Raw genomic sequence first — 27,789 nt, forward strand, 5'->3', positions numbered from 1 at the left:
AGCCTCTTAGAGAAAAAGGCTGTGAGCAAACTGGTGGTTTCCTACTACTTCTGCAATAGAGGCTGCTGATAGCAACTTAACATGGATTGATTATACTGTGGCAGCAGCTTGTGTACCTCCTCATAACTGATAATAAATGTATGCAAATGTGTATTGTTTTTGTAGAACTGCTAATATGGCGCAAGCTTATACTGCAGCCTACCTGAATGTGTGATTTAAGAGTCTAGGTCAGTCCCCTCAACGGTTAAGTTCTTGACCCAAGAATTTAGACGTTCAAGAGAGTTCTAGTGTCTTTTTGTTTCTTTGTTTTCTGGAATAAAAGCTTCACTGGCCATTTCCCTATTTTAACATACTTCAAGCCTTGTAGTCAGCAATGCCACTAGTAGATGGTCTATGTCTTTCAGCTTCACTACTTTGTATGCTACAAAGCCTGAAACAGTTGGGCACATCTTCATATAAAATATCCTCTGACCTTTATGGGATAGTAAATAGTGGGATATGAGGGTTTTTTGTTTTTTGTCTCCCCCTCCCCCTCCAGCAGCTGTCCCAGTCAGAATTTGTTGGGGAGCTGCCAGACGAGAAGTTAACAGAATACTTGCTGCAACTGTTGACTCTGCAGCTCAGTAACAGGGCTGAGCTTGCTGATATTCCTCGTTTGGGTTTTTTCTTTTTTTTTTCCCCCAAGCTCAATTGAATCTAGTGACTGAAACTTGTTTTGCTGTAAGCATGGGAAGATGAGAAGCAATTTCAGAGTTTAAGAATAAAGTGGATATCTTAGCCCTATTTGTCACTTCTAATGCTTAAGTGATGGCCTGTCCTGACAAAGAACTGTTTTGTGTAGACAAATGTTAAGATTATGTGAGGTAACTAACTGACTGTCAGTTTTTTCCCTGTTAAAATGATTTGTTTAGACAGTTATGGCTCCTTTGCAAGTAATGAGTCTCAGTGCGGTCCAGTGGCTGTGTACAATCAAAATGATTATGTCCTAAGAGGATCTTACCAGCTGGTTTCCTGAAAACAGCTGGGATAATAGATTAAATCAGTATTCCTATTCTCTACCAGTGTATCCTACCATCAGAGTATTTGCTGAGAAGACTGCAACTATATGAAACTCTGGTATATTAGATGTTTGGGTACTTGATTTGACATTTGTAAGAGGGAAGCTGTTTGACAAAAACTCACAGCCTATGATTAATATTTTTGCACTGCTGCCACCTTACTACAGCAAAATGCTGTAGAAGTTACCTTTCACAAGATGGAAGGTGATTGCCAGGTGCCAGGTGGATTTTTATGAAGAATTTTACTTTTTTTTCCTGTGTTATCGTCTGCTCCGTTTTTCCTTTGTGAATTAGCAAAGCAGGCAGAGGAGGCAAAAAGCATTCTTGCCGCTCAGTCACTGTTACAGGATCCCACCTCTAAAAGCTGTAGTAAAAGTTCTGTGAACAAAGAAAGTTAGTTTTTGATGGGCATACTTGTAAGATGCAAATGTTCGTGGTCTGATGTTCATGGTTTTGGGGACAGGTAATACCTCTTCCTTCTCTTCCCTCCATCAAGGTATTTATAAGTGATGATGGAACTCTTTCTGACTGCATGACTGGAACTTTCCGTGCTGAAGCTCTTAACTTTGCAAAAAAATATATATATTTATATATATATATATATTCACCAATATTTGGAAGTGTTTCAACAATAATAATGCATTTGCAATATAGTACTCCAGTTCCTAGCAGGACTACATTACTTGACTAGGTCAGCTATATCAAACTGCAAACCAGGAGAATTCTGATATTTCTGAAATCATAAAGTTGTAGAATTCAGGTCAGAAATCTAGCTGTTAGTGCGACATGTGCCCCGCTGAAAGTGATGAGATTAGCAAGTGCATTCTATAGTGATGAGGTGTCGTGCAAAAAAAGTGATGTCAGTGTACCTCTGATGGAGTGTTTAGTCCTTATTGATCTAGTGAAAACCAGCTTTGACCATTTGAAAGCTTCTCCTGTACTTGCTTGTTTACTGCACGCTCCCTTTGTATGTATGCATGTAGCTTGACTTGTCAGAGATGACTATTTACACATGCTTTGGATATATTTTTAGTTTTAATGTGCAAGTTGGTGCATACGGAATGTATTTCATAGTAGGCGTGGGAACCAGCAAAAGTTTCTACCTAAAATTTTCTCCTTCTGCATGAAAATTAATACGTTGTCCTGAATCAGTTGTGTAAATGGTCCAGATCTTGCATGCTCTGCTGAGATGCTTAGGCTTGGATATAGAATTTCCTTCAGTGGCTTTCTCCTGGATCTTATTTAGTTTGTTTAAATGGGGCTTGGTTAAATTAAAGGCAGGGGGGAGTTACTGGTGGTTGGGCCACTATCAACAATTTTTGAAAAAATGTTTTAAGCTGTAGTAAGCTTTTAAGAGAGCAGATAATGGCTGGTACCAGAGCTGTTTCATTGAAACTTGTGGAACGCTTATTTTCCTGGCTGCCATGTAGTTGAGAGTAACTAGCTGAACTCTTTTCTCTCCAGACTGCAGAGTAACAAATAAGGGGAAAGACTACTTCTGGCAGCGGACCACTAACAAAATCTTCCTCTCTCTTCTACAGAATTGGAAGTTACCAGACAAACGATAGACTCATGTATTTCAGTGACACAATATACATGAATTCTGGCTTGTTAATAAGTTGAATTTTCCTTCATTAAACCGTGGAATGAATGCAGATTCTTATCCCTGCCACTTGGTAGCCAGCTATTCTAGAAGGATTGATTTTTTTCGCTGCTGGAGTTATTTACTGTCAGCATGGACTGCATTAGTAGTGAGTTTTTGAAGGAATGCTTTAAGCTTTAGTTAGCGCTGAAGAGTTTGCTGAATAATTAAGTAAAATACAAATCAAATACCTCTTCTAAGCTCTCTCTCTGTATTTTGGCTACGAGTTGCCAAAATATTAAGGATTTTGTCTGGCTGAGGCTGTCAGTGAACAAAAGGGGGAACAGGTAATTTATGTTTACCAGTTGCTTTTTTTCTACCTACAGTAATAGTGTCTGTACCATGAACTTCTGAACTGTGACCTGATGAACATGCTGTGGTTGGCATAGAGTTAAACCAGTCATGGTGTGAAAGGTTATCCATCCTTACAGCTGTTTTTATATGCTTATAGCAAATAAGAAATTCAATATATTTTTAGATCATAGAACTCTAGTTCTAATGGCATCCTCTTTTTCTTAGTACTTTTGCAAGTTATATTTAAAGCCTAGAGTCTTCCTCAGGGTTCATTTTTTATTGTTGTAACTTGCAGAAGGATCCTGGACTTCTGTTCTAAACCTCACTGAGTCTCTTTGGTTTGCTCATGGAACTGCTACTTTCTGGAACTTGTCGGGCCTAGAAACTCCAGGACACTTCAATGCTACCAAATAGAACAGAGCAGCGTATGCCTGTCTCTTAACCCATCTGGGTTAAGGCTAACAGCAAAAATAAGCTAGTGTAAAACTGTGTCAGGGTTAAAACTAATAGATGTTTCTCCCTTTACTGTGTAGAGGCAAGAGGAACATGAATGATAAAATTAGTTTCTATAGAGCATCAGAAGACGGTTGCCAGAGAGCAACTGAAGGATGACAAACTGCAGTGCAGGATAGGAGGAAGCAGCTGGGACTAAAACATTTGTTGCTAGAGGAAAGACTTTTGCATATATCCCTGATACCTGTTTCTAGCATACATTCATTTTCTCTAGGTGTCTCTCTGAGCTTGACCAGTTGCTTATGTTAACTTTCTGATTGCAAAAGGTAGGCAAGATGAATCCTGATCTTGGAATGCTTTTAAGGCTCATATAGGCATATATGGAACAATACTGCTACAATGTTCCTCTAAGGTTCCTTCTTAGCCCTGGAACCGTGTTACTACTAAGTGGAATCAACTGTATGAGCTTGGGTGAGAAACATAAACAAAAAACCTTATTTGTTTTATTTTTATTTTTTTCTAATATTGCTTTTTGGCCAGCTTGGTGACCTGAGTCAATTTATCATACTGTTGCACTGTCACTAGTACTGACACAAAGGTCCGTAAAAACTATGTATGAGAGTGGAGGGAGCTGCAGGTGTCCTGTGGTTTAGCTTGGCTTATGCTATGCTGAGGTTTTTATTATTAAGCTTTCAGACTAAATTACTGTTTTCAGATTTTTTTTTTCCAATGCAAAAGCTAGATTTCAGAGACCTTACCTGGAAGAGCTAATTTTGAAAGCTTTAAGTTGTCAAAGGATCCTCTTTTGCTGAGGGGAAAAAAATGTTAAGTATGCTAGGCTGAATAGGAAGCTACGCAGATGGTAAACTCTTGCAATAATAAACCTTCTTAATTTAGCTGGAAGGAGGATAATGAACGTAAAGAGAACAAAGAAAGTAATTTTTTAAAAATGGATAACTAGAAATCTGAACATCCATCACAAAGTCAAGAAAACTGGTATTATAGAAGCTGCATTTTTCTAGGCGTGTCTTAAATGAAGTTCTAGTGGAACACTTACTTATCCTGAAATAAATTTTTTGAAGCAACTTTAACCTGCCAAAATATTTGGAATGTCAGAACAGATTTTCTAAGTTAAGTGTCTTTTCATTGCAAATAAGTCGGAATCCCTCATCAACAATGAGAGATTCTAGACAGCAGTATACCTCTTTAATCTGATGTTTCCAAGATTTAAATTTTGTAAAACTTATTGTGTCACTTGCTTATCTAGAAGGAAACATTGAGTTTCATTGTACAGTCAAATCAACAGTAAATTAAAGCAGAAACATTCTTGAGACTTATTGGTCAGACTTGAACTACAGCTATATAAGAGGGGGGAGGAAGAAAGGCTGACCACTTTTGAGCCTGCTTACTGATAACATTATTTTCTATTCACAGTTATCATTTGACTTTGATAGATTAGTCTGTGAGAATTTACTATGTTTATTAAATGAGAGGCTTTTCACTTAAAAAAAAAAAAAAAAAAAAAAAAAATTGTAGAATAAGCTTAGGACCTCTAAGTTCATGTGCTAAACAGCATTTATGTCTCTTCACTGCTACCCTATTGCCTTTCAGGACTAGAATATGTAACCTGGTCCCCAGTGTTGACTTCCATTTTCTACTATAATCAATATTTTATCAGTCAAAGGAGCTTTATGCAGTATCTCATTTTCTTACTGTGTGGCTCATAGGCTCTTTAAGTGGGTGACTGCGGGGATATTAGATTTTATAAGCTAAATATCATGTATCTTTGTAGAAAATCTTAGCTGATTATGCACCCAGGCAACACTTGCATAAAATGTGATATACAAAAATAGAAGAATCGGTTTGTTGAACTAGGTTAATTTAAGCAAAGGTGATTTAAAATGTGTTGCAACACTTCTTTGGTAAACTCCCTTCCTAAAAATACTAAAGATTTGAACAGAACTTTTACCTATTTGATAGGTAAAAATGTCTTAGTGTTTTCAGTATATAGTGCTATTTTTTTGCTTGCAATCTTGGTGTCCCACTTCTTAGTAAAAACCTTAAAATGTAAAGTTGGGCATAAATTCGTAGTAGAATTTTTTTTTTTTGTCTTATTGATTTAACCCTATTGCGTGTATTCCTTTGCCTTTTGGTTCTAGTATGAACATCCTTATAGAAATTCACATCAAATTATACAGCAAGAGCTAACTCTTAATGTTTTAAATGTTTTTTTTACAGAACACCAGGCATAACAAATGTCCCTGTCAGATACGAGGAAGCATAAACATTTCTCTGTGAAGATAGTTTTCCCCCCCCCCCCCCCGTAATCTTATCAGAACAATGCAGGTACCAAATTAGTTTAATGAGCTTATGTCTTAATCAGTTAGCTGTCTAAATATATTAAGTTCGTCAATGTTTACCTTATCTTCTTTTCCAATAAGTACCATTTAAGTAATGATATTTTTTGCTTCGTATTCAGTTTCTTTGTGGGGCTCTGAATTTCTGTGTGTTTGACACTATGTGCAGATGCGGATCTAGACTTGACTGAGTATGCAGTCTTAAAATATGTGGGAACGAGCACCTCCTCCTCTGTGTTTCGGCAATGCATCCTGTCCTTCAAGGACTCCATCATAGTGTCAACCCTTTCTTTCAGTTAGGAGGGAGAGAGGAAAAGACGCTTCACTTTAAAAGCCCTGCTATCTTCATTTTTGCCTAGAACCAAGTTTACTGCTCAGTGTAAGTCATCTGTTGCGTCTCTGGGGTGAGGTATATCCATATTCTGTAGTCCATTTACTAATATATTGCTATATGGTAATTATAGTATATTATATATAGCATATAGTATAAAACCATTGTTTTATTTTCCATTCACTGACAGCAGCTGGAAAAGTAGCAAAATAAATTAGGAAATTTGCCCTTTAAACAATTATCCCATTGGGATATAAATTTCCTTATAAATTTCCACTTCCTTATTTATAAAAGTCAAGGGAAATATTTGTTGGGTTAAGTGTGGACAATCCTTACAGTGGTATATGTCAGGAATGGAAACCAGTTACGTATTAAATGTTTTCTTGAATTCTGTCTATGCATAAATCTTACAGAAGCCTTTTTACATTATTGTAAGCAAGAAATTTTTGAGGATCTCTCACTTTTCAGCTTCAGCATGAAACCTAAACTTCAGTGGCAACTTTAAAATACAATTACTGAGTCTGAACTTAATGTACACTTATTTCAAAGGTAATGTCATTCAGTCCTGATGCTGTAGCCCGTGTCTACTTGGCTGAATTATTTGCAAGCTTTTTTAAAACTATTTTCCTTCATGCGGAGTGTGTTAATTTTTGTGTATGTCTTGGCAAATTGCTGTAGAATTCTTTACTTACTAAGCCAGTGTCTTTTGGCAGTTTATCTTACTGGTACTAATGTTAAAGGTTTTAACTTACAACCATAAGAAAATTTAGATCTCTTTCTAAATGTTAAATTGACAGTCAGAAAAAGAATAAATAGCTGACTGTTGCTGCATATTTTCAATTCAAACGTTTGCCGTTCAGACTTCTAGCAGTTCTTGTTAATGAAGAAATTCTGTGATTAAAGAGGTTATAATTCATTTTATAACTGTTTAATCTCATAGAATTGGTGTGTTTCGATTGCTCTGGAGTTAGTAGAATTGACTCTTTCATCTTTGCAACGTCTCCAGAACTACCTAGATGAAAATATAGAAAGCAGTGGAATTTTGAGCCCTTTGGTATTGTGCATTCCTTCATTAGACTACATATAATAGAACAATCTCAGTTGTACTTAGGAGCTTTTTGATTGTCACATGGGAGTTCAGACTGAGGGAAGGGAAGAAACCCTGGCCCTTCTTGAGAAGGTGAAGAAAAAGAGGAGGTGTAATCCTAACTTTATAGTGCTTTTAGCTAGAGCTGATAGTTCTGGATGACTTGTTGCTTTCTTTTGTACAGGCAGTTATCCCTGTGTTGACCGACATAAACAGCACAATTCACTTCTCTGAGTGCAAGTTGCTAGTGGCATTCAAGAAGCATTAGTGTGTTCAGAACACCTGCATGGCAATTACGAGAGATGTGCTCCAAGTTAGCCAACTTGGATACCACATGGAGTATCCTGGGGCATTTCATATCATGCCCTGGGTAGTCTTGTCGCTAAATGCCTATGTGTAGACAACCAGATTAAGTCCTGGGGACAGAAAACTGTTTTGGCATGGAGAATTATGCTCTAGAAATTTTTATCTTTCCTTTGTGATGTTCACCAGTGGTTCTAGTACATCTTTGACCTTTGAGGAAACGCTTTGAGGAATAGCTCCTTGCTTTGGAGGAGGTAAAATACTGAGCCTGGAAGAATAACTACAGGAGGGGAAGAAGTTACAAATTCTTTGAAAGGGCCCCAAAAATGTGAAGCGTCTGAAGTTTCTTTCCAAGAGACCAAAGTGATTGGCTTAAAGGTGAAGAATGAAGACAGCTGCACAGTGTTTCCAAAACTTAGCATATTTTTCTCATCCTAAGTGAGAAAACTAAAGGATCCGGATCTGCTGGCTCTGCCTCAACCTCTTTGCCTCTTGTTTATCTAACAGAAATACTGATCTGACCTTTCCTAATGCAAATGAAGCACTTTTATAGCTTTTTTTTTTTTTTTTTCATCTATTCGTGAGAAAGCAACATCTTTCAGTGTAGGGAGAGTTTTTGTCTTGTAGCAAGAGGTCTGCATTCTGTACCTGCTTTTAGAATGGAATAAATATACTGTTTTAAAAATTAAACATTAGCTGTTTTTACACTAAACAAATGCCAAATTCAAAATCAGACTTGAACGTAACTTTTCTCTTATATCTTAGAACCACTTTTCTTCCTGTATGAATCTGTCTTTCTGCAGTTCTGAATCTGTTACTTAGTTTCTTCATCATAGTGGCTCTCTGAAGCCTGTTTACAGGAGTCTAAAAGATGAACAAAATTTAAAAGAAGAAAAAAAGCTTTGATTGTTTAATCCTTTTAGATGGCACCCACGCAAGTTCTGTATACTAGAATAGCTGTTATCACAGCTCCTGAACTGAGATTTCCACATGCATTTAAGAACAGTATTTAACCTGCACTAACGGGAGTCAGTTATTGTGCAGTGAGGTTTCTGAAGTAAGAGTAGTTTCTGAAGGCATACAAAGTTTCCCATGAACGAACAGTTCTGCTGCTCGATTTTCTTCTTTTGGATACTTCTTCCATCTGTTCTTTTTTTCTGCCTCCGACTTTCCTTTTCGAAGGAACAGTTTTTTAAGCCTGAGACTAAATTTTCTTACCTGTGGATTTTAAGTGCCTTGTCTGTCTGTACTAGTTTTTTTTGAAATACTGACATACTTCATCTTACCTGAAACATTAAGGACATGCTAGTAACTTATAACTGACATTTATCCTTTTCTCAGTTTAAACCTCAGGCAAATCTGAAGAACCTGCCACTCTTCTGGCAGTTTGAGCAACTCACGTGAGTCTTGCTGTACAGGCAAAGATGTTGTCGGTAGGGTAAAGGGAATTAATAATAATAAAGCAAAGCAACCCTTTCCCCTCCCTTCTCGCCTCAGCTCTGGGGGGAAGTAAAAGATGATTTAATCACTAGTGCTGAAAAGCATGCTAGCTATGTGACTCTGTGGTACCTGTCCAATTTAACATTCCTTTTTAGTACAGGAGGGTAGCTGTAAAGGCTCTGTTAAAATGCTAATGCGTAGAATTCAGTTTCTAGAACTAAACAAGGAATTATTGCAATTACATGCATTATTTGTAATGCTGATAGCAATGTTGTTACCTTGAGGATAAAACATTGATATCTTTTCCAAAAGTTTGGAAGTCTAGAGTTGAAAGGGTTTTTTGATACCCCATGTCACTTTTGGTTCTAATTTTAGTGATTCAGCTGATGACACTTCAGCTAATGACTAGGGGTCAAAAGCTTTAGTTTACAGGATTGTTACAAAATTGCAAGCGTTGATTCTAGATGTCACAGATTCAAGGTAACTTTATCTTCCTCTGTGAAATAAAATTTCCGTCAGTTGAGGGAACTGGCCTTTTTTATCCTGCCTATTCCAGTAACGGCTCGTGGATTGGAACCCTGAAGATTAAAATTTGCTGTCCACAGAATGCTTGCTCTAAGCTGTATCAAAGCACCCAGGTCTTTAACTGAGTTAAGGAAGGACTTTGATTATAGTAAGGAAGTAAGTGTCTTTACAGGCATGTTGATGAAGATGGTAAGGAGCAAAATACAACATTGATTGGAAATGAGAGAAGTGGAATTCAGGATCTTGGGCATATTTAACACTAGGATAAGCCATCGTATAGCATTAACTGTTGTTGTTGCATTCAAATAGTAGCCTTGGGATGAAAGACTTCATGTTTAACTGCAAATTCAAAGTTGCCTGCTAACTCTATTTTTACTTTGCTTGCTCTCTTTGTAACATTCTGCCTTGTTGACCTTTCTTTTTGAGACTAAGAAAAGGTGAATTCATCTTTACTGAAGCTAAATACATTTAATTAGATAGTTACTCTTGTTACTGTGGGTTGTTTTTGTGTTTGGTTTTTGTTTGTTTTTTAAGCATGGTCTATCACAAATTCTGGTGAAACAAGTTTTCTAAGCTCTTATGTCATAGTTATGTGTAGTGTGCAAAAACAAAAAAAAAATCTGAGGGGATTATTTCTTTTCTTAAAGAAAAGTCGGCAGTTTTTTTGAATTAAAAAGGAGTCTTTGATAAATTAAACAAGCTGGTAGTCTCTAACAAAGTTGTCCTATCTATTTCAAAAATTTGAATATGTAAAACTAGAAATATTTTTGAAAGCAAATTATTCTCTCAAGAGAATTGGATCTCTGTTAAGCTGGAAGTTCAATATTTTTTTTATTCTGAAAATGAAAGTGGTAGAATGACTATTTCAGATGTCTCCAGGGAGCAGTGTTTAGTGTATTAATCTTGAAACTTAGTATGTAAAAGACTAAAGTTGTTCTTACTAAACTTTTAACATCCTAGAAATTTTTCTAAGTGACAGTTCATGAAAATGATCATGAATTTTCCAGTGTTTTCTCATTCTTATAAGGCTTATTCCAACCTATCATAAATCTTTTTGGGTATGTTGCAACAATACTGAAAAGAATGTTGTCTTTCAGTCCTCATTTGAGGATGTCTGTTGTAAGTGATTTCGTTGTACCCAACTGTCAAACGTGTATTTATTTATTTAGGTTCAGACAAAGAAGGAAGAACCTTTGCCACCATCACCTAGTCAAACCATTCCAGCTTTCTATTTTCCTCGAGGATGTCCTAAGGAAAAAGTGAACATAGATGCTGTCATCACTAAAATTGAGAGAACTTTCTCTCAGTTTCCAAATGAGAGGGCGACTTTAGAAGATATGGGGAAAGTTGCAAAGGTAAGGATTTGCTGGCTTTCTGCTTTCAGTACTGTAAACCTGTGGAAAGGAAACATGAGTTCTGTGTCTTTTCTTTTCTTGCATATTATGTGCTTTCATCTCTTACTAGGTAATAACAGTAAGACTTCATATTTAGCATAACTGATAGCACAGTTGGGTGAGAAAGTCTTTGCATTAACTGTGTCCCAAATTGCCCTACATCATGCTTACCGAAAGACATGAACCAAAAAACAAAATCAAACCAACTTTTTGGTTGCTTCAACAACCAAATACTGAAGGGCACACTGTAGGTTCTGTGTTCTCTATTGACCTCCAGACTTGAGGCGAAGCACTGTTAATATGCATTTTGGGTTCAGGCCTCCAAGGTTTTAGCTGTGTGACGAAAATGTCCATGTAATTGGTATAAAAATGTGAAAATCATGTTTTGCCATTGAAGTGTCCTGAACCTCCACTGTAAAACACTAAAATCTATAATGGTTTGGGAACTTGGGATTATTGGTCTTTAGAGGTTATTGAAGCCCTAAGCTAGAGTTACTGTAGAGTTGCAAAATACTGGGCTTAGAAAGCAGCAAAGTTGGGGAGGCAGGTTTGGGCAGAAGTGGGAAATGTTTGTTTTTTAATTCTATGTAAAGCAAGATAAACTAGTTTAATGCAGCTTAAACTTCCATTTTATTATATGGGATTTCAGGAGTTGATTCAATCACTGGAAGTCATGATCTTGGTCATGAGTCTTGGGTTCTCATTCCTGTTCTCATCACTTTGCGCTTTAAGTCCCGGGTCTAGAAAACAGAAACAAAGACCACCTCAAGACCACAATTAGGAATTCAGAAACTCCTAGTTTGTCCCACCAGAAGTGTTTAATTGCTAAGTTGTATGATAGGATTCTCTCTTTCCACAGTTCCTTTCTGCATAGAAGTGGTGCTTTAGCAAGAGAGGTGGAGGGTGCTGGCCATCTGTAAATCAGTGACAGAAGGCACCCTCCAGAAACAAAGGGGAATGGTTTGAAGCCTCTCAGATTGAGGGGAGTATTTATCAAGCTCATGTTTGTTTGGTGTGGGTTTGGGGTTTTTTTGTTTGTTTGTTTGCTTGATTTTTTTTTTTCATTTTATTTAAGTAATGGTTAAACTACTGTATGAAAAGTAACTGTACCTTTCCTCCAGGGAATTTATACATCTTATACTATGCCTGATCTTGTATGAGATCCTCAGATGCTGTTATGTCTGTGACTATTGAGTCACAGTCAGTTTTAGGCAGGAGATGGGTACTTTCCTGTTAAGACTGAGGAAGTTTGGAACAGACACACAAAAAGCATTGAGGTGAATGGGAACTCTGAAGCTTTGAAGGTGCAACTGCTAAGTGTCTTGTTGAAGCAAGCAGCTGCTGCTCAGGGCAGGCTAGCCCACTACTGAAAGTTGGATAGAAGATACACGTGCATATGCAACGATGCAGACAGGTTGAGCTATCCTGTGAACTAAACTAAGGTTAACTTGCTCCAGTCCAGAAGCTGCATAGCTGTTTGTGCTGTCTTGAACCCAATTTAAGCATATCTGGCTCTTTAGCAGAGCTTATTAGCTTGGACTCTACACAGCTGCTTGGAGCTTGGACAGAACAGATATGTAGCTGCATTCATCTGTTAGGCATGCTGAAAATTGTCCCGTGTTTTGCTTTCCTCTTTTGGATTTAGGCCTGAAGCAGTTGCTTAAACTTTTTTTTTTTTTGTGGGGTGTAGTTGGTTTCAGGAACTGTTTTAAAATTCTGGGCTCACTGTAATTTCAGAAATGCCTTTAATCCCCTGTGAACATGTACAGTGATACAAACGTTTCTCCTGTGATGTTGCCTTAGTGCCTTTTTTGTAACACTTACAAAATTTAATTTTTGAAAGGTTTGTAAATGAGTGAGTAACCCTCAGATAAGTAATCAATGACCTGACTTGATGTACTCTTTGATTTTAGGCTTGTGAATGCCCACTTTACTGGAAAGGTCCGTTGTTTTATTGTGCTGGAGGTGAACGAACAGGATATGTGTCAGTTCATAAATTTATTGCAATGTGGCGGAAGTAAGTAGGTTGCACTTTTAGAGATACTGTATTTCTTGATTTTAAATGTGGTATTTTAAGCTCTGAATGATATCCAGCCTGTAAAGGGAAGAAAACATTTTCCCACAATTAGGCATTGACAGCAAACTTGTACCTGGGGAAATGTAAATAGTTCATACCTTTTAAAATAAATAAATCTTTGTTTACTGTTTTTATAGACTTTTAAATGTTTGTAGTAAATGACTGCAGCTGTTTATAGAGAAAGTGAAAACTATGATCCTAATTTGCAAAAGTCAGTTCTGAGCACATTCTCTTCTGCCTGGTTCTGTTACCGATTCTAACTTAGCATCTTTCATATAATCAATTTAATTGTGTACCCACCCCCTTTAATGTAAATGTATATCTGTATACTTGGCTAGAATTGTATAAGAGCGCTAGATGGCAAAGAAAGTCTAACAGATGCCTACCTATTTTGTTTGGATAACATCACTTGGAGTGCACTTTGACACATGTATTAGTTTTTGAATTAAATATTGTGGTTACAGTTTCATAAACTGTGCATGAGTAATTTTCAATGTATTAAATGCATATATTAACATTTCAGAATACTTCAGACCTGCTATGATGATGCTGCAAAATTTGTTCATCTTCTAATGAACCCTGGATGCAACTACTTGGTGCAGGAAGACTTCATTCCTTTTTTACAAGTAAATTGCAGCTGAAACTAGTTCAGGAAAGCACAACAAAATGATGAGCTGGCAGAACAATTTTTTTTTTGAGTTAAACATACTTTTTTATGGTTTTAATTTAAAAAGTTCATAAAGTTCATTGTATAATTCACTTTGCTCGGTCAGCTAGGTTACTAGTGGCTGACTTCATTTACAGTTAACTATTTTATGTAAGATGAGGTTTGCTTTGGGGAGTTTTGTTTTTGTTTTGTTTTTTAAGCTGTAGTGAGATGCATGGATTTAAAATTGCTTGTAGGAGCAGCTCACGTGTGAGAAAATGTTTAGGGTTTAGAAAAGAGTTGAAGTTACTTAAGTTAAGGAGGTCTTTTAGTCCAAGATTAATCCAAGACCTAATATAGTTTCTCTCAGCAACAAAAAAATACCAAAACAATGAATATATAAAACCTCATTGTTTTTTTTAGCGGACCATAGTCAGACAGAGAAGTATGCTACTAATGGTTGTGGCAGCTTTTAACTTATGTCCATCTGGTTAAGGTATTCTTCTAAAATATATTATTTTCTTCTAGCTTTTAAAAGATAATTTTGTTTTTGAAAATCAGCAGTGATATTTACCTGAATTACTTTGTAAATGAGGTTATCGTTAATAGTGATAGTAGTTAAATACAACATGTTTTGGTTAAGGAAGCAGATGTGCTGTTCTGTGCTAATGATTTTATATAGACTCTAATGAAAACCACTTGGGATATTGTTCTTTATTTCTGTTTAGGATGTGGTGAATAGTCATCCTGGCCTATCATTTTTAAAAGAAGCATCTGAATTTCATTCTCGGTACATTACCACAGTAAGTGGTTTTTATTTGGAAAAGTTACTTTTTGTTAACTTACTATGAAAAGCAATTTCTTAAGAATCATAGTTTTTCTTATCACTTAAATTTGTTGAATTTCGTATTTTTGAAACACTGGATTGTAGTAGTGTAGAATAAGCTAATGAACACTAAATGAAGAACAGACTGTTTTTATCTTAAACACTTGATTGTGGCTATAGATTGCGTTCATTAGAACCCTGACCCCACTCTGGAATTAAATGGAATTTTGAATGAAAGGTCTATATTAAAGTGATTATGTTCAGTATTAAGTAAAATAATAATATTGAAGCTGCTTACCACTTTCTTCTCCAGGGGTTTTCTTTCTAAGCAGGTTTTATACATGAAAAGTTCTATATCTCTCTTCCTAGAGTTACGTGACTGAAGTAATCATGTACACAAGAGAAAAATCGGTTGCATTAAATTTTCTCAGCCATGGACTAGACAGCCAGTTTCACTGAAGTCAAAAGATTAAAATTCTGTAGAAGGACACTCAGTTCACTTTCTTGGTGCATGTTAAAACTAGCTTAGCAAATATTCTCTAAAAAAAACATGCAGAGAATTGGTCATTTTTTACTTAACTTATGGTTGGACCTAGCCCTAAACTGTTTAAGCCTTTACTATAATATAGGAACTTCAGTTCTGCACACTCTAATCCCATTTGAAAGTGTTTGGTTCTGGCTCCTCATATCATTCCTGAAGAAACTACCAGCCAATCAAGTGTATCCTGCCATAGTAGGTTTTGCCTCTTATTGCTGTAGTTACATGAATTCCTAGAACTTTACTCTCAAATACGATTCTGCCTGTGAGTAGTTTTCACTAATGGATTAATGGTATCAAAGTCCTGCTCTACCTGAAATTGTGAAAACTTGCTGCTTGTCTTGAAGGGTAGTAGGAGAGGAGAGGTCCTACCATTTCGAGTTGCTTTTCTTTGGAGAAACAGCTTATTTGAGTAGGTCTGAGTGTAGCAATATCAGACAAATTAGTACTAGCAGTATTTTACGAAGAAAATTTAGTCTAGTCTTCAACAGAAATTAACGTTCAATCAAAAATTTAGAAAAGAAACTAGTATTATGAACATAGCAAGAATATTTGAAATACCTATCTACAAAACAAGAAATGGCAGGAAAACTGTCTGCTCTTTCTTGTCTTATTTTAGGATGGAGTAACTGTTGACCAATGCAGACTTCTAAAATTATGTCCTACAAGTTATTAGTAAAATAATTATAGATGATTTTTCTCTTAAGTTGAAATATGGGATTTTGTATGTGTATTCAAGGTAACAGTTAAACTTCTAGAAGCCCTGATGTTGCTACATGAAGGTATATCTGAAGGACTTTAAGCATTGCAGTTGAAGATTTAATGTCTGTTAATGCTAACTTGCAGTTGCATGTTAAATGATCCATTTTTCAGCTTGCATTTGTTTTATCTGTGTGAGTATGTACTTTTCGTGAAGCAGGTGTCTTGTAAGCGTTCAGCCATACAGGCAATCAGTTCCATCTGTTAGTGGTAAGGGTTAGGTATATCCGTCCAGGGTAAGACTGAACTATATTTTAAAAGTTTGTCCTGGCAGACAAATAATACATTTAATCTGTAAATAAGTGATGTATATATCTTAACTATGAATTCTTGAAATTGTAATCTGTACACTGCACAGCTTTCTCTCCCTTCTGACTAAGATCTGTGCAGCATAGTAAAGAGGACAATTTTCAGATAATTTGCTTATACTCTGATTGGATTCACTTTAGAAAACCAGTTTTTGTTCCCTGTTGTCTCCAGCAAACATTCAATTTTGTTTTTATTTTTAGAGCAGTTAAATGTGTAACAGATGAGATAATGACATGCAGATGGATTAAGTTGCAAAGCTAAGGCAAAAACCTTTTTAGAAAAAGTTGCTTTGTAGTATCAGCCAAAAATGGGCCTTCCCGAAACTCACAATTAGAATTAAGCTAATTAAGTTTCAGAAGTAGGCTAGTTTATCTCCTTTCTGGGTTTATTGAACCAGCTGTTCTTGTTCAAAGTAAGAGCTGCAGAGCTTGCTGTGTGCTACAGTTTAAGCTTTATTTTAATACTTTATGAATATGTTACAGTTTTTGTAATTTAGAAATGGTTGATTGGTTTAAACTTTTGATTTATTACAGTTAAAGTTAGAAGTGATAAACTTAATTAGCAATTCTGTAGTTTGGAGACAATTTTATTTGGGGAGAGAAAATTTTCGTAAGAAGATTGCTTCTTTTTGGTTGGTAACTACTGTATTGCAAACAAAACAGTATAAGTGCAATATTTAGTGCTTTTGATAATCATCTGGATATAATCCATGTCCAGTTAAGCAATTACAGCTTGTACTATGTTTAGACTTCTTTTGTCTACATTTTAGTGGTGAATGGCTGACTTGAAATGTGTATCTGGCTGGCCAGTCAAAGTAATTGAGGTGATTACTGAATTCAGTTGAAGAAACAGTGTTTTAAAGTAGTATATTAATGCATTCAGCATGATTTGCTTAACTTTAGTCTTCTGAAATATTTTGCATGTAAAACTGATTTAAACAGAAGTATTGGGAACAAATTCGTTCAGCTGGATATCAGATTCCCATATCATTCAGCGTAAGAACTAGTCATCTTTCTTACATAAATATTTGTTCCTCATTTAGAAAATATTTTACATGCTTTTTTAATACTACCGTCAGTTTTTTCAACTAGCTTTAAATAGAATAAAATTAAATGGAAAAATATATTCTCCTTCTGCTCACAGGAAGTATTTTTTCTGTCGGATGTTGGTTTGTTGTCTTTGAGGACTTCGAAAGTAATGTCATCCTCCAGTTCTGTAGTTTGATCTTTTGTAGACAGTTCCCCTTCTATCTCTGTCACTTCAGGTGTGAAATAAAATATTTTTTAGAGTCTTTAAATTTGAAATCATGAGATATATTACTAGGTTCATCTATACTAGGTGTATATCCTGCAGTTCTGAAAGACTGGGAAGTAGTGAAATTGTCAGTGGAGATATTCTGGATAGCTACAGGTATTGTACAGTTTCACTATATGAGACATGGATAAATTTTTTTTTTTCCGGTGCTGCATTACCCAGATGAGTTTAGACGTAGATTTGGGAATAGTTTGGTAATATGATATAAGAGAAGCATCAGTCTACTAAATAATGAGAGGAATGGAGTTGTGAACCCTTCAAGAGAGGGGAGAGATGGACTCCTAAAATGTAACTGAACTAAGATTTATCTTTTATCACAAAGATTTAGGAGGCTGTTTAGTTGCATAGTTAAGATCACTTTTCAATCTTCTGTTTCTTGCAGGTTATACAGAGAATATTTTATACAGTAAATAGATCCTGGTCTGGGAAAATAACTTGTAACGAGCTCAGGAAAAGCAACTTTTTGCAGGTACAGAACATGTAGAAACATCTATCTTGCAAAATTTTACAAGTCTAAAAACTGTTTTGACTAAATGCTTAAAGGAGAAACATAAGTAGCATTTTCCCCTTTTCCAAAAACTAATGAAAGCTAAATTCTGTTAATTCTCATACACTGGAATGTGTTTCCCTTTAAATGTCGCCTTTTGTCTAGAGTTGTATATATACATACTTAATTAGCAGAAGTCTGACTCATCTCCTCATTTTTCTATGCATACATTACCTTTCAACCTTGTATATTAAATGCTTGCTGTTATACTGCATGGTGTTTACTGTCTCTGAAGATAAAATAGTTTCACTGAAAGACAATGCTGATACTAACTTGGTTACAAAAACCCAGATTAACAGCCACCCTACAAATTCTTTAACGTGTTCTGTTTATCCTTCTGTTAATAGAATGTGGCATTATTGGAAGAGGAAGCTGATATTAACCAGCTGACAGAGTACTTCTCATATGAACATTTCTACGTAATTTATTGCAAATTTTGGGAGCTGGATACAGACCATGACCTCTATATTGATCGGAAGGATTTAGCCCGGCATAATGATCATGGTATGACGGATGAAGCACCTCTGTGGGTTAAATGAACTGTAAATTTAAATTGAGGAAGTAGTTAGTTACCGAGGCTGATGTTCATGAATCTTAGAATAGCTAATCCTACTGACTCAGGGAAATAAAGTGTACAAGTCATCTGTGACGCTGCTTTATGTCTAGTGATACCAAATTTGAAGAAAACTCTGGCTTTGAACCCTGATCTTGGCCGAGAAGTAGTAGAGGAAAGGCACTTGTTAAACGTGTAGGCTTGATGTAAAAAAATGACGTAAGTTTTGATACATTATAAATCGCTTCATTTGAGCATTTTGGGTAGTCATTTTTGGAAGCAATCCATTTTGCTGATATTATTCAAGTAGCATAGCTTTATGGAAGAGAATATGGAAAAAGTAGAAAAGACAGACAAGCATTTGGAGGCTTTGATTTTCATAAGCTTTTATTGACTCAACTGCAATATATTTTAAGTTGTTTTAACGCTATTTAGTGACTTTGTTTTCTGCATTCACAAGTTCCAATGATGCTGGGATTCTGCAGTCTTGCACACTTGTACCTAACTTAAATATTTTTGTAGCTTGCGTCAAACTTATTTTTCAGATGCTTTGTGTCCACTGTCTTAAAATTATTTCTTTCAGGACTGGAAAGCTTACTTAGCCACCATAGCCACTTTGTATTTATGGGATGTTATCTCTCACCAAAAAGAATAAACAGAGTTCTCATTGCTTCTGAAAGCTTGCCTACTGAGGTCTGACTCATTAGGACACTGTGGAAGGAAGGCTTTTGTTTGAGAGGTTGCTCTGCTGAGCTTGTACACAGCAGGAAATAAGCAGAAATGAAATCAGGCCACAGGCGGTTCAGTTCCCCACCTTTTTGCATCCTTTAAACTACGGAATATTGGTCTAAGTTTTAAGGACTGCTGTGTAATGAGAACTAGCCTAAATATGACCATAAAATGGATATGATAACCTATTTTTAGGTATAGATCTTAAACTTTTGTATTTTGCATGTCAAAATTAGGTAACTTTGGTTCATCAGTCTGTTCCTTTCTTACTATGACTGGCCTAAAATTAGGCTATGTCACATACTTTTATGCATAATAATAAAAAACATTAAAGAAGGTAGGTGGTGTTGAGAAGAATGAACTACCCCCTTAGCGTTTTAAAGTTAGAGAGATAGGAAGAAGCAGCACATGGCATGTCGGAAACAAACCAGCTCCCCTACAGTTCTAGAGATACGTGTTAATCAGGGAGTAGTGTTCCAACCAACATAGTATAGTGATGACATCATCAAATGTATATAAGACAGATTTAACTGTTTTAACGGTTAACTACTTAGGTTAATTATCAGTATTCTTGCAATGTCTTAAAAAATAAAGTAAAAAATCAGAAGTGATAATCAGAAGTGTTTCTGACTCTGAGAATAGTATCTTGTGCAGCTTTGACTACCCTTCACAAATTCTTCAGGATACATTATCTTGAATAAAATACTCTGATATAATATGCTTTTATAGAAAGCAGTACTCAGTTAAGACATCTCTAATATCCCTGAACTGATCTCAAAATAGAAGCATGGATCAGAACTATGTCGGAAGTAGACCCAGGTCAGAACCAGTTAGGTATGCTCATTATGTGTTAATGTGCCAATTCTGTTTTGGCTCTTTGCCAAAAACTAGGTCATATAAACTGGAATGGCACTTAAAAACATGATTTACTGGTAAATGCTGTCTTAGTAATCAGCCAAACTTGTTGTTTTTATTACTTTACTATTGCTGCATCAAGCCCGAATTGGAAGGTGGCTGGTAATAGCGTTGCTTTGGGGACTGTGTGTTAAATGACCCTCTCCAAGGGAACTCAAAAGGATTAATGAGAGCTACACTTGATCTTTCTCACAGATGTGTATATATAGATGATTTCCAATAAACTCTTCAACTAGACGATACAAAGCAAAAATAACTTGTGTAAAATATGGTGTCAGTTGTGTACCTTCCTTTCACAGCAATATCAAATAGGATGATAGAGAGGATCTTCTCAGGAGCAGTAACAAGGTAATTACTTTGTATGCTGATTTAAATCTATATTTGCTTGTTAAATTGAATATGACATTTTTAGAATAGGTGACTTCTAGAATGAAGCAGTGGATTTCGGGGTTTAGTACTGAAGTTCAAACACTACAGCATTCTTGGAATCTTTGGCTCAGTCCAAGATCTTTACTCTTCTTTCTTTACCCATATTAACACTAGCCATTGAATATTGTATGGCTCAGCAGGGTTGAAAATGAGGAATGGAAGAATGTTGGCTTTGTTTTTCCATCCATTGACCCTGTAGAATTCTCAAAGGGAGTTGTACTTTTCAGCAGTGCTTGTAAAATAAATGCTTATTGCATAAACAAGTCTAGAAAAATACCTCCAACTGAGGTATTTCATGCTTTTGACAGTCATTCTTCATTGTTCTTAAATTGACTTTGTCTCATGTAGATATGGTATTTTACTCGGTTATAGAACGCTTTGCTAGCATTCATGCTATATCTGCAGCTAGAAAACGATTGATAAAGAGAAATGGCATGACAAAAATTGAAATGACACTTGGCAGGCACGTGTCTAAAGCTTGCTTCTTCCTCAAGTGATTTGAGCAAGACAAAGCACACACGTTTTTCTAAACATCCTGAGGATAACACTAAAGAAGGAATTTTGTGAATGAGTATTCCTGGTAAAAGCTACCTATCTGACTTTGTAGTAGAAAAGTTGATGACATCTCTTCAGAAAATATTCAGATGCCATGTTCTGTGGTGTAAGAGTAGAAGCAGACAATTACTTTCTTGTCACAAATATTTACTTCCTGAATATCTTCATATCACTTTTATTTTCATGTTTCATCCTGACCCTCTTAGCTGATGGAGCTCTGTACAACTTTAAAATTCTCACTTTTAGCTGAATAGATTCTGATTCTAAAAAGCATGTGTGCTTGTATAAATTAAAAACAAATTGAAATAGCTCCCCTGTTCATAAGTAAGCAACTGTGCTGCTGCCCAAGAAGGGAAGCCGTAGGTTCCTCTGCACAGGTACTGTCTACTTGTTACCCTTCTCTTTAAATACCCACTGCAGTAGAAACAGAACAGAGCACATGAAGCTCTCTTACCCTCAATGATCAAAGCATTCTGACACGCCACCTTACAAAAACAGTGTCTTTTAGCAAAATATATAAACAGTTAATAGCAGTGAGGAAAATAATCCTTAATTTTGCTTAGTGAAACTTAAGTGTTTCAAAAGAAATCCTTTTTTTTTTCCCTGCATTGGCCTTCAAGAGGTAGAAAAGCACAAAAAGATGGAAAAATTAGCTACGCTGATTTTGTCTGGTTTTTGATATCTGAAGAGGACAAAAAGACTCCGACAAGGTAAGAATGAATTGTTTTAACAGAAATTGGCTTTCTGGTTTCTAATCCTTGAATGGGAGCCATTGATGCTCAGTTGGAACTCTGGCAGAAGCTAAACTGTAAAAACATGAATGGAAAACTGGCTGCAATTCATTGTATGGTTCTTATTTCTCAGTTGCTTCTAGTGTTACCACTGTAAAGGTCTGTTTTGATGACTTTTAAGAGGCTAATTAAATGTTACTGTTCCACGTGTTGTGTGTAGTCTACTAATGGACAGAGTCATAGATAAAGGGAAATGATTGTTTCATGGTGCCAGACATTCTCAGGAGCTACACAGCTAGCCATTAGCTGCAGGATATTGATAAGAGACTTACTGTGTGAAGTGTGTTTTGGTTTCTTCAATATGAGAAAAGAACTTGGGTTTTGAGGGTACAATTTCATTTTTCCACTTTTGCCATTTTCCTTTGAGTTCTCATATAAAGCCACAAGTTTTAATCTTCTCAGCCCCTCCATCATCCCCTCACAACTTATAAGTTTTTTTCAAATGCAAACAACGTTGTATAGTGTGGTGAACATCAGAACTCTTATCACAACAGATGTTTCTTGTTTAATGACTTCCTGTGGCGTTATGGAATATAGCCATAAGTCTAGTTTTGCATCTGTAAGCAGTGTAGGCCTTAAAACAAGCAACATAAATTCTGAACTCCTTAATAACCTTGTATAAACTGTTTGATGCTATTAATAATATTACTGGATTTCAGCATTGAATACTGGTTTCGCTGCATGGATCTTGATGGGGATGGTGCTTTGTCTATGTATGAACTGGAGTATTTTTATGAAGAACAGTGCCAAAAATTAGATAACATGGCCATAGAACCTTTGCCATTCGAAGACTGTTTGTGCCAGATGCTGGATCTTGTGAAGCCACAATATGAAGGTAATAAAATCCTTTTCCATTACGTAACTTCTGCTCCTATGGATTAGGAGTTAGTGTTCCTCTAAGAGCATTTGTGTGGTCTCTCCAAAGCCTATTAGTCCTTATTAATTGAATGGTCTTCTGAGGACAGGCAGGTATTCATTTTCATACTGAAAGGTAATATGCTGTTTTAAAACTCCTTTAACACTTTTATTTTGGGCTTATAGCCATGTTTAGTCTCAAATGAAATCCCATCGCTATCTGGCTGAGGTGTTGCCCTCAAGAAAAGCTCTTGAATGTTCTATTTTGCTTGCTGTCTACCTGTTGCCAATACCATCATTTATTTTAATCCCTGCAGAGGGAACAGTATCTAAGTGGTGCTTGTCTCTAGATCAGTAATGAAATGGCTTTAGGAGCCTAAATTTCCACTAAGAAATTCAGACCAATGGGATTAAGTACAGCTAAATATTAAACGATCCTTGTATTTTGGCCATTTTCCATGTTTTGAAGTTCATTAAACTTTCCCAGGTCTGCTGCGTTCTACCTTCGTGCATTTGACGTGTGTGATATTTAGCTGATGAAATTTGAGTTTACAGGCTCTGCTTTAAAAAAAAGCCCTTATAATACAGCATGATGCTTATTTTGTATTTGTTGTTCTGTGCTGTTCTATACAAAATATTTTGAAAGTCTTTCTGAACATGTTATTGTGATGTTGATGAAAAGTATTCTGCATGTTCAGTGCCTCTACCTCTGCGCTGTTTTTGATATTTGTTTCACTAGTTTAATAAAACTGTTGTAGCCTTCATGGGGCTAAGTCTTCAGGGGTTTCTTAACTTCAAAACAACTGAAGTCAAACTATCTAAATGTGATGTCTGAGCACTTCACCGTGAACACTAATAGTCCTTATTATGGCTATACTTTTTAATGTCAGTTTTGATGTGTAGAGGGATTTGGCATACAATCTAGCTGCTATTATTGTACAGACTGCGTTGCAATAAATGTAGAACTGGACTATCTGCTCTTAAAGTGTTTGACAAGAGTAACAGAGTCTCTATGCCATAAAAAATGTCTCCTATTTTTTATGGTAGAAATAGATTGTTGGCCATCTTTTTAATACCTTTGTTTAACAAATGTAATGCTGTGCTAGTGTTTCATGAAGCCACTTTTGCTACCTGAATTTCAGGCATCGTTTCCACTGAGTGCGTAAGAAGATTTTTATTTTTTGTTTAATGTCTCTTATTGTAGAAAATTGTTACGTGTAATTAATATTAAATATTAGTCTTGCTTATTGCCTACCTTCTTTCCTGTATTGAGGATACTGAAATTACAGCCAACTTAAACTCATTGAAGGAAAAAGGCACTTGTCTCTTGTTAAAACATGATATTCGGCATGCTAAGGGAACTGAAACAGCTCTAAATTGGTTTTAGACAACAGAGCTGGACATTCTTATCTAAAACTGAATTACATGGACTTGTGAAAACCCATTTCTAGAACCCATATCTGGATGATAAAATTGTAAATGAAAAAGGTATATAAAGTATGTTTAGGCTGGAAGCTCATTCCTAGATATCGTGGAATGAAGTTCCTAGACAAACCTGCCAATACATATAATGTATTGGTGAGTAAGCTCTCGGAATAAGACTTTTGTGATATGGTTCCCCATGGTAGCCTTCTGAACTTAGGAGGTCCCTTCCAGTCTTGTACGTTATACTCCTAAAAGGCAGACATTTTTCAATAATGTTGCTGTTCTGCATTTGAAATGGAAGATGATTGACGAGCATCTCTTCTGTATCATGAAGATAAAAGGAGGCTGTGAAATGCAACCAAGAGAAGAATTGTTTGGGACAATGAAAATGAAATCCAGTTCTAAAGGGTTGATAGAGTTTTTATGAAAACTGTGACATGGAAAAGGTGGATTAAGAAAAAAATTCTTGTGTAGTTTTTCCTAACACAAAAACTAGTACCATCAAATGAAATTTCATCTGGTAGAGTGAAAATGAAAAGAGGTACTTGTATATAGCTAAACTGTTGTATGCTCTGCTGCAGGATGCTCTGTGTACCAGAAAGCAAATTCTTGAATGTGTAGGAACCTGAATCTAGTTATCTCAATTCCGTTCTCTTTCTAACGGTCTTTGAGAGACAATGTAGGTGTCTACATGAGCCTCATGTCTTTAAGCTCCCATTGCAGTCCATGGAAATTGGAGAGCAAATCAACCAACCAAATGTATGTGCCTAAATAGGGAGCTGATATAACTAGGACTCAAATCAGTTGCTTGGTTGTGGGGAGGTTCCTGCCACTTGAGATGGCCTGGTACATCAGACATCTGTGTGGATCTGACAGATACAGCACAGGTGCTATTCATGTTGTTCTGGAGCATCAGCTCTAAGCTGGACACTTCAGATGGCACTAGGCACTTGTGTAGCAACAGTTTCCCAATGGGTTTCAGATTGAAAGAGCTCACTTCCCTCTCATGTCCTTGAGTTATATGTTGTTATAGCCTGAGCTATATAGCATGCTGAAGAAATACGATTGTAAGTTTAGCTGTTCTTGCACTCTTCCATAACATCCATAGTTAGCCGCTCTTTGACTGACAACAGAAGACTGGCTGTATCTAAGGTGAATTAATAAAGGGAAGTTTTAAGGACTGACATCTGTCTTTCCTTGTATATCTGGTATTTTTCAGTCCTTCTGCCAGTTTACGTTTCTGAGCAACCTGACAAATAGTTCTAACACTTAAAAGATCCATTTCGGGGGGTCTTTAAAGTATCATTTAAAGAAATCTGAACTTTTAGACTTCTTCTGAAGCAGCAAATGTTGATCATGCTGGACAAGTGTGAGGAAGCTAGTCTTTATGAAAAAGTCATTTGTATGAAGCAGAGTCACACACACAGGTCTAAACTAAATGCCACATTTTGGAGGCACGTAAAAACTATTTCAGGAGTTGAAGGAGCTTAGTGAGATAGATTACCTTCACTAGTGTCATGTAAAATAATTTCTGTAGAAAGAGCTGGGGAGTTTCTCTCTTGTGTTTATTAGTGGGGCCATTGTCAGAGGAGATTCCTCCCTGCTACCCAAACACTTCTTGGGATGGTATGATTAGCTTATGGGGTCGTCTTTCTCTTGAGAAAACCTGGACAATTAGCTTAAATGACTTTTAATAGCTACCTAAGGTAGACCACATCTCATTCCAACATGTTGAAGGACGGTAGGAGGGCAGCTAAAGCAAATAACAAATCTGAAATATTTAAAAGATTTTTTCCACTTTAAATACCTATAGAAGCGTCCTTCAATCTATTCAATTTTTTCCTATTGCATTGAGCCTTAGCGGCAAATGTTCTTGAGCAAAATGGTGACTTAACTTTTGAATAACCCTTACCTTTTTTAGAGGAAGGATAATTACAGCTCTAAGTATCTTATCTTGAAATCTTCTTTACAGGAAAGATTACTCTGCATGATTTAAAGAAATGTAAGTTGACAAATGTGTTTTTTGATACTTTTTTCAACATCGAAAAATATCTCGACCATGAACAGAAGGATCAATTTTCTGTGTTGCGAGTGAGTATGAAACTTTAAAATTTTACTAGCTACATGCTTAATGCTTAATACATTTTTGTATAACTTGCAATGTGGTTGTTTAGGATGGTGAAGGTGAAAGCCAAGAGATCTCTGACTGGGAGAAGTATGCTGCTGAAGAGTATGATATCCTGGTAGCAGAAGAAGCAGCAAGTGACCAGTGGAATGATGGGTAAGGATGTAGCAGGAGAGCTGGTGCGAGTACTCTCAGCTGATGCAGAGTCTCACCATCAGTCTCGTTCTTAATGTTATTTTTTGCAGAACCTTGTCTGTCTTGTTTAGCCACATGCTTGAGGCAGGGAGGAAGAAGCTTGCTTATATCTAGAACAAAATATTTCTTGACAGTTTTTGATCACATTGTTTTTGTCAAAGATTAGGTCCTACTTCAAATTTTGGGAGGGGAAAAAAGATTTTTTTTTAACAGTTTCACAAGAAAACAAAATGACATTTAATTTTTGAACTTGTTTTTAAGTGAACTGAGAGCCTGTTTTGAGAAACAAGTCTTATATCAAAGATGAGTTCAGAAGTAAGTTGAACTTATATCAACTTTACAGGTATTTTCACCTGCATCTGCAGCAGTACAGGCTGAGGGCCGACCTGCTGGAAAGAGGACCTTGCAGAGAAGGACCTGGGGGTCTTGGTAGACAACAAGTTGGACATGAGTCAGCAGCATGCCCTCATGGCAAAGAGGGCCAATGGTATCCAGGGCTGCAGTATACAGAGCGTTGCCAGCAGGTTGAGGGAGGTGATCCTTTGCCATTACTCCACGCTGGTGAAGCCACACCTGGAGTGCTGGGTCCAGGTCTGGGTTCCTTAGTATAACAGAGATGTGGACATGCTGGAACGAGTCCAGCAAAGGGCTAGTAAGATGATTAAGGGACTGGAGCATCTCTCATTTGAGAGGCTGAGAGAGCTGGGACTCTTCAGCCTGGAGAAGAGAAAGAAGGCTGATGGGTATCTTATCAATGTGTATAAGTATCTGAAGGGAGGGTAAAAAGAGGACAGAGCTGGACTTCTCAGTGGTGCCCAGTGACAGGATGAGAGGCAACGGGCACAAACTGCAATGCTGGGAATTCCATTCAAATATAAGAAAGAACTTTACTGTGAAGGTGGGCAAGCACTAGACCAGGTTGCCCAGAAAGGCTGTGGAGTCTCCATCCTTGGGGACATTCAAAACCCAACTGGATAGGATCCTGGGCTGCCTGTTCTAGGTGACCCTGTTTGAGCAGGGGGGTTGGACTTGGATGATCTCCAGAGGTTCTTTCCAACCTCAACCATTCTGTGATTCCTTGCAGTTCTATAAGAAGAAATAAATAATAAATGTTACTATTTCTAAATCATTCCTTTACTACTTGCTGCATAGCTTCCAGAACCTCTTAGAATCTTACTGTACTTGGTGTCAGGTTTTCAAATCTTGTTTTCAATTGGGAGCACTGGAGTTCAGCTTCCCAAGTCTTAGATTTGCCATTTATCATTTTTGTTATTAAAAGCTAAGCGAAATAAGTGTAATTTTAACTTGGTTTTGGCC

At 36.5% G+C, this 27,789-nt stretch overlaps 1 protein-coding gene across 3 annotated transcripts in view; it reads left to right on the forward strand.

The window, feature by feature from the left end:
- PPP2R3B (protein phosphatase 2 regulatory subunit B''beta) overlaps positions 1 to 27,789 on the forward strand; it is a 58,107-nt gene that overhangs the window by 23,160 nt on the left and 7,158 nt on the right. For all 3 annotated transcript variants that reach the window (XM_068922761.1, XM_068922755.1, XM_009666413.2), the window contains 11 exons: positions 10,660 to 10,845; positions 12,798 to 12,901; positions 13,485 to 13,587; positions 14,336 to 14,410; positions 17,736 to 17,822; positions 18,248 to 18,404; positions 20,397 to 20,445; positions 21,702 to 21,791; positions 22,532 to 22,707; positions 26,125 to 26,243; positions 26,327 to 26,433. In XM_068922761.1, the coding sequence (XP_068778862.1) occupies positions 10,660 to 10,845; positions 12,798 to 12,901; positions 13,485 to 13,587; positions 14,336 to 14,410; positions 17,736 to 17,822; positions 18,248 to 18,404; positions 20,397 to 20,445; positions 21,702 to 21,791; positions 22,532 to 22,707; positions 26,125 to 26,243; positions 26,327 to 26,433 (1,253 nt within the window). The remainder of the gene's footprint in view (positions 1 to 10,659; positions 10,846 to 12,797; positions 12,902 to 13,484; positions 13,588 to 14,335; positions 14,411 to 17,735; positions 17,823 to 18,247; positions 18,405 to 20,396; positions 20,446 to 21,701; positions 21,792 to 22,531; positions 22,708 to 26,124; positions 26,244 to 26,326; positions 26,434 to 27,789) is intronic.

The sequence above is a fragment of the Struthio camelus genome, chromosome 1 (assembly GCF_040807025.1).
Source record: "Struthio camelus isolate bStrCam1 chromosome 1, bStrCam1.hap1, whole genome shotgun sequence".
NCBI classification, from domain to species: domain Eukaryota; kingdom Metazoa; phylum Chordata; class Aves; order Struthioniformes; family Struthionidae; genus Struthio; species Struthio camelus.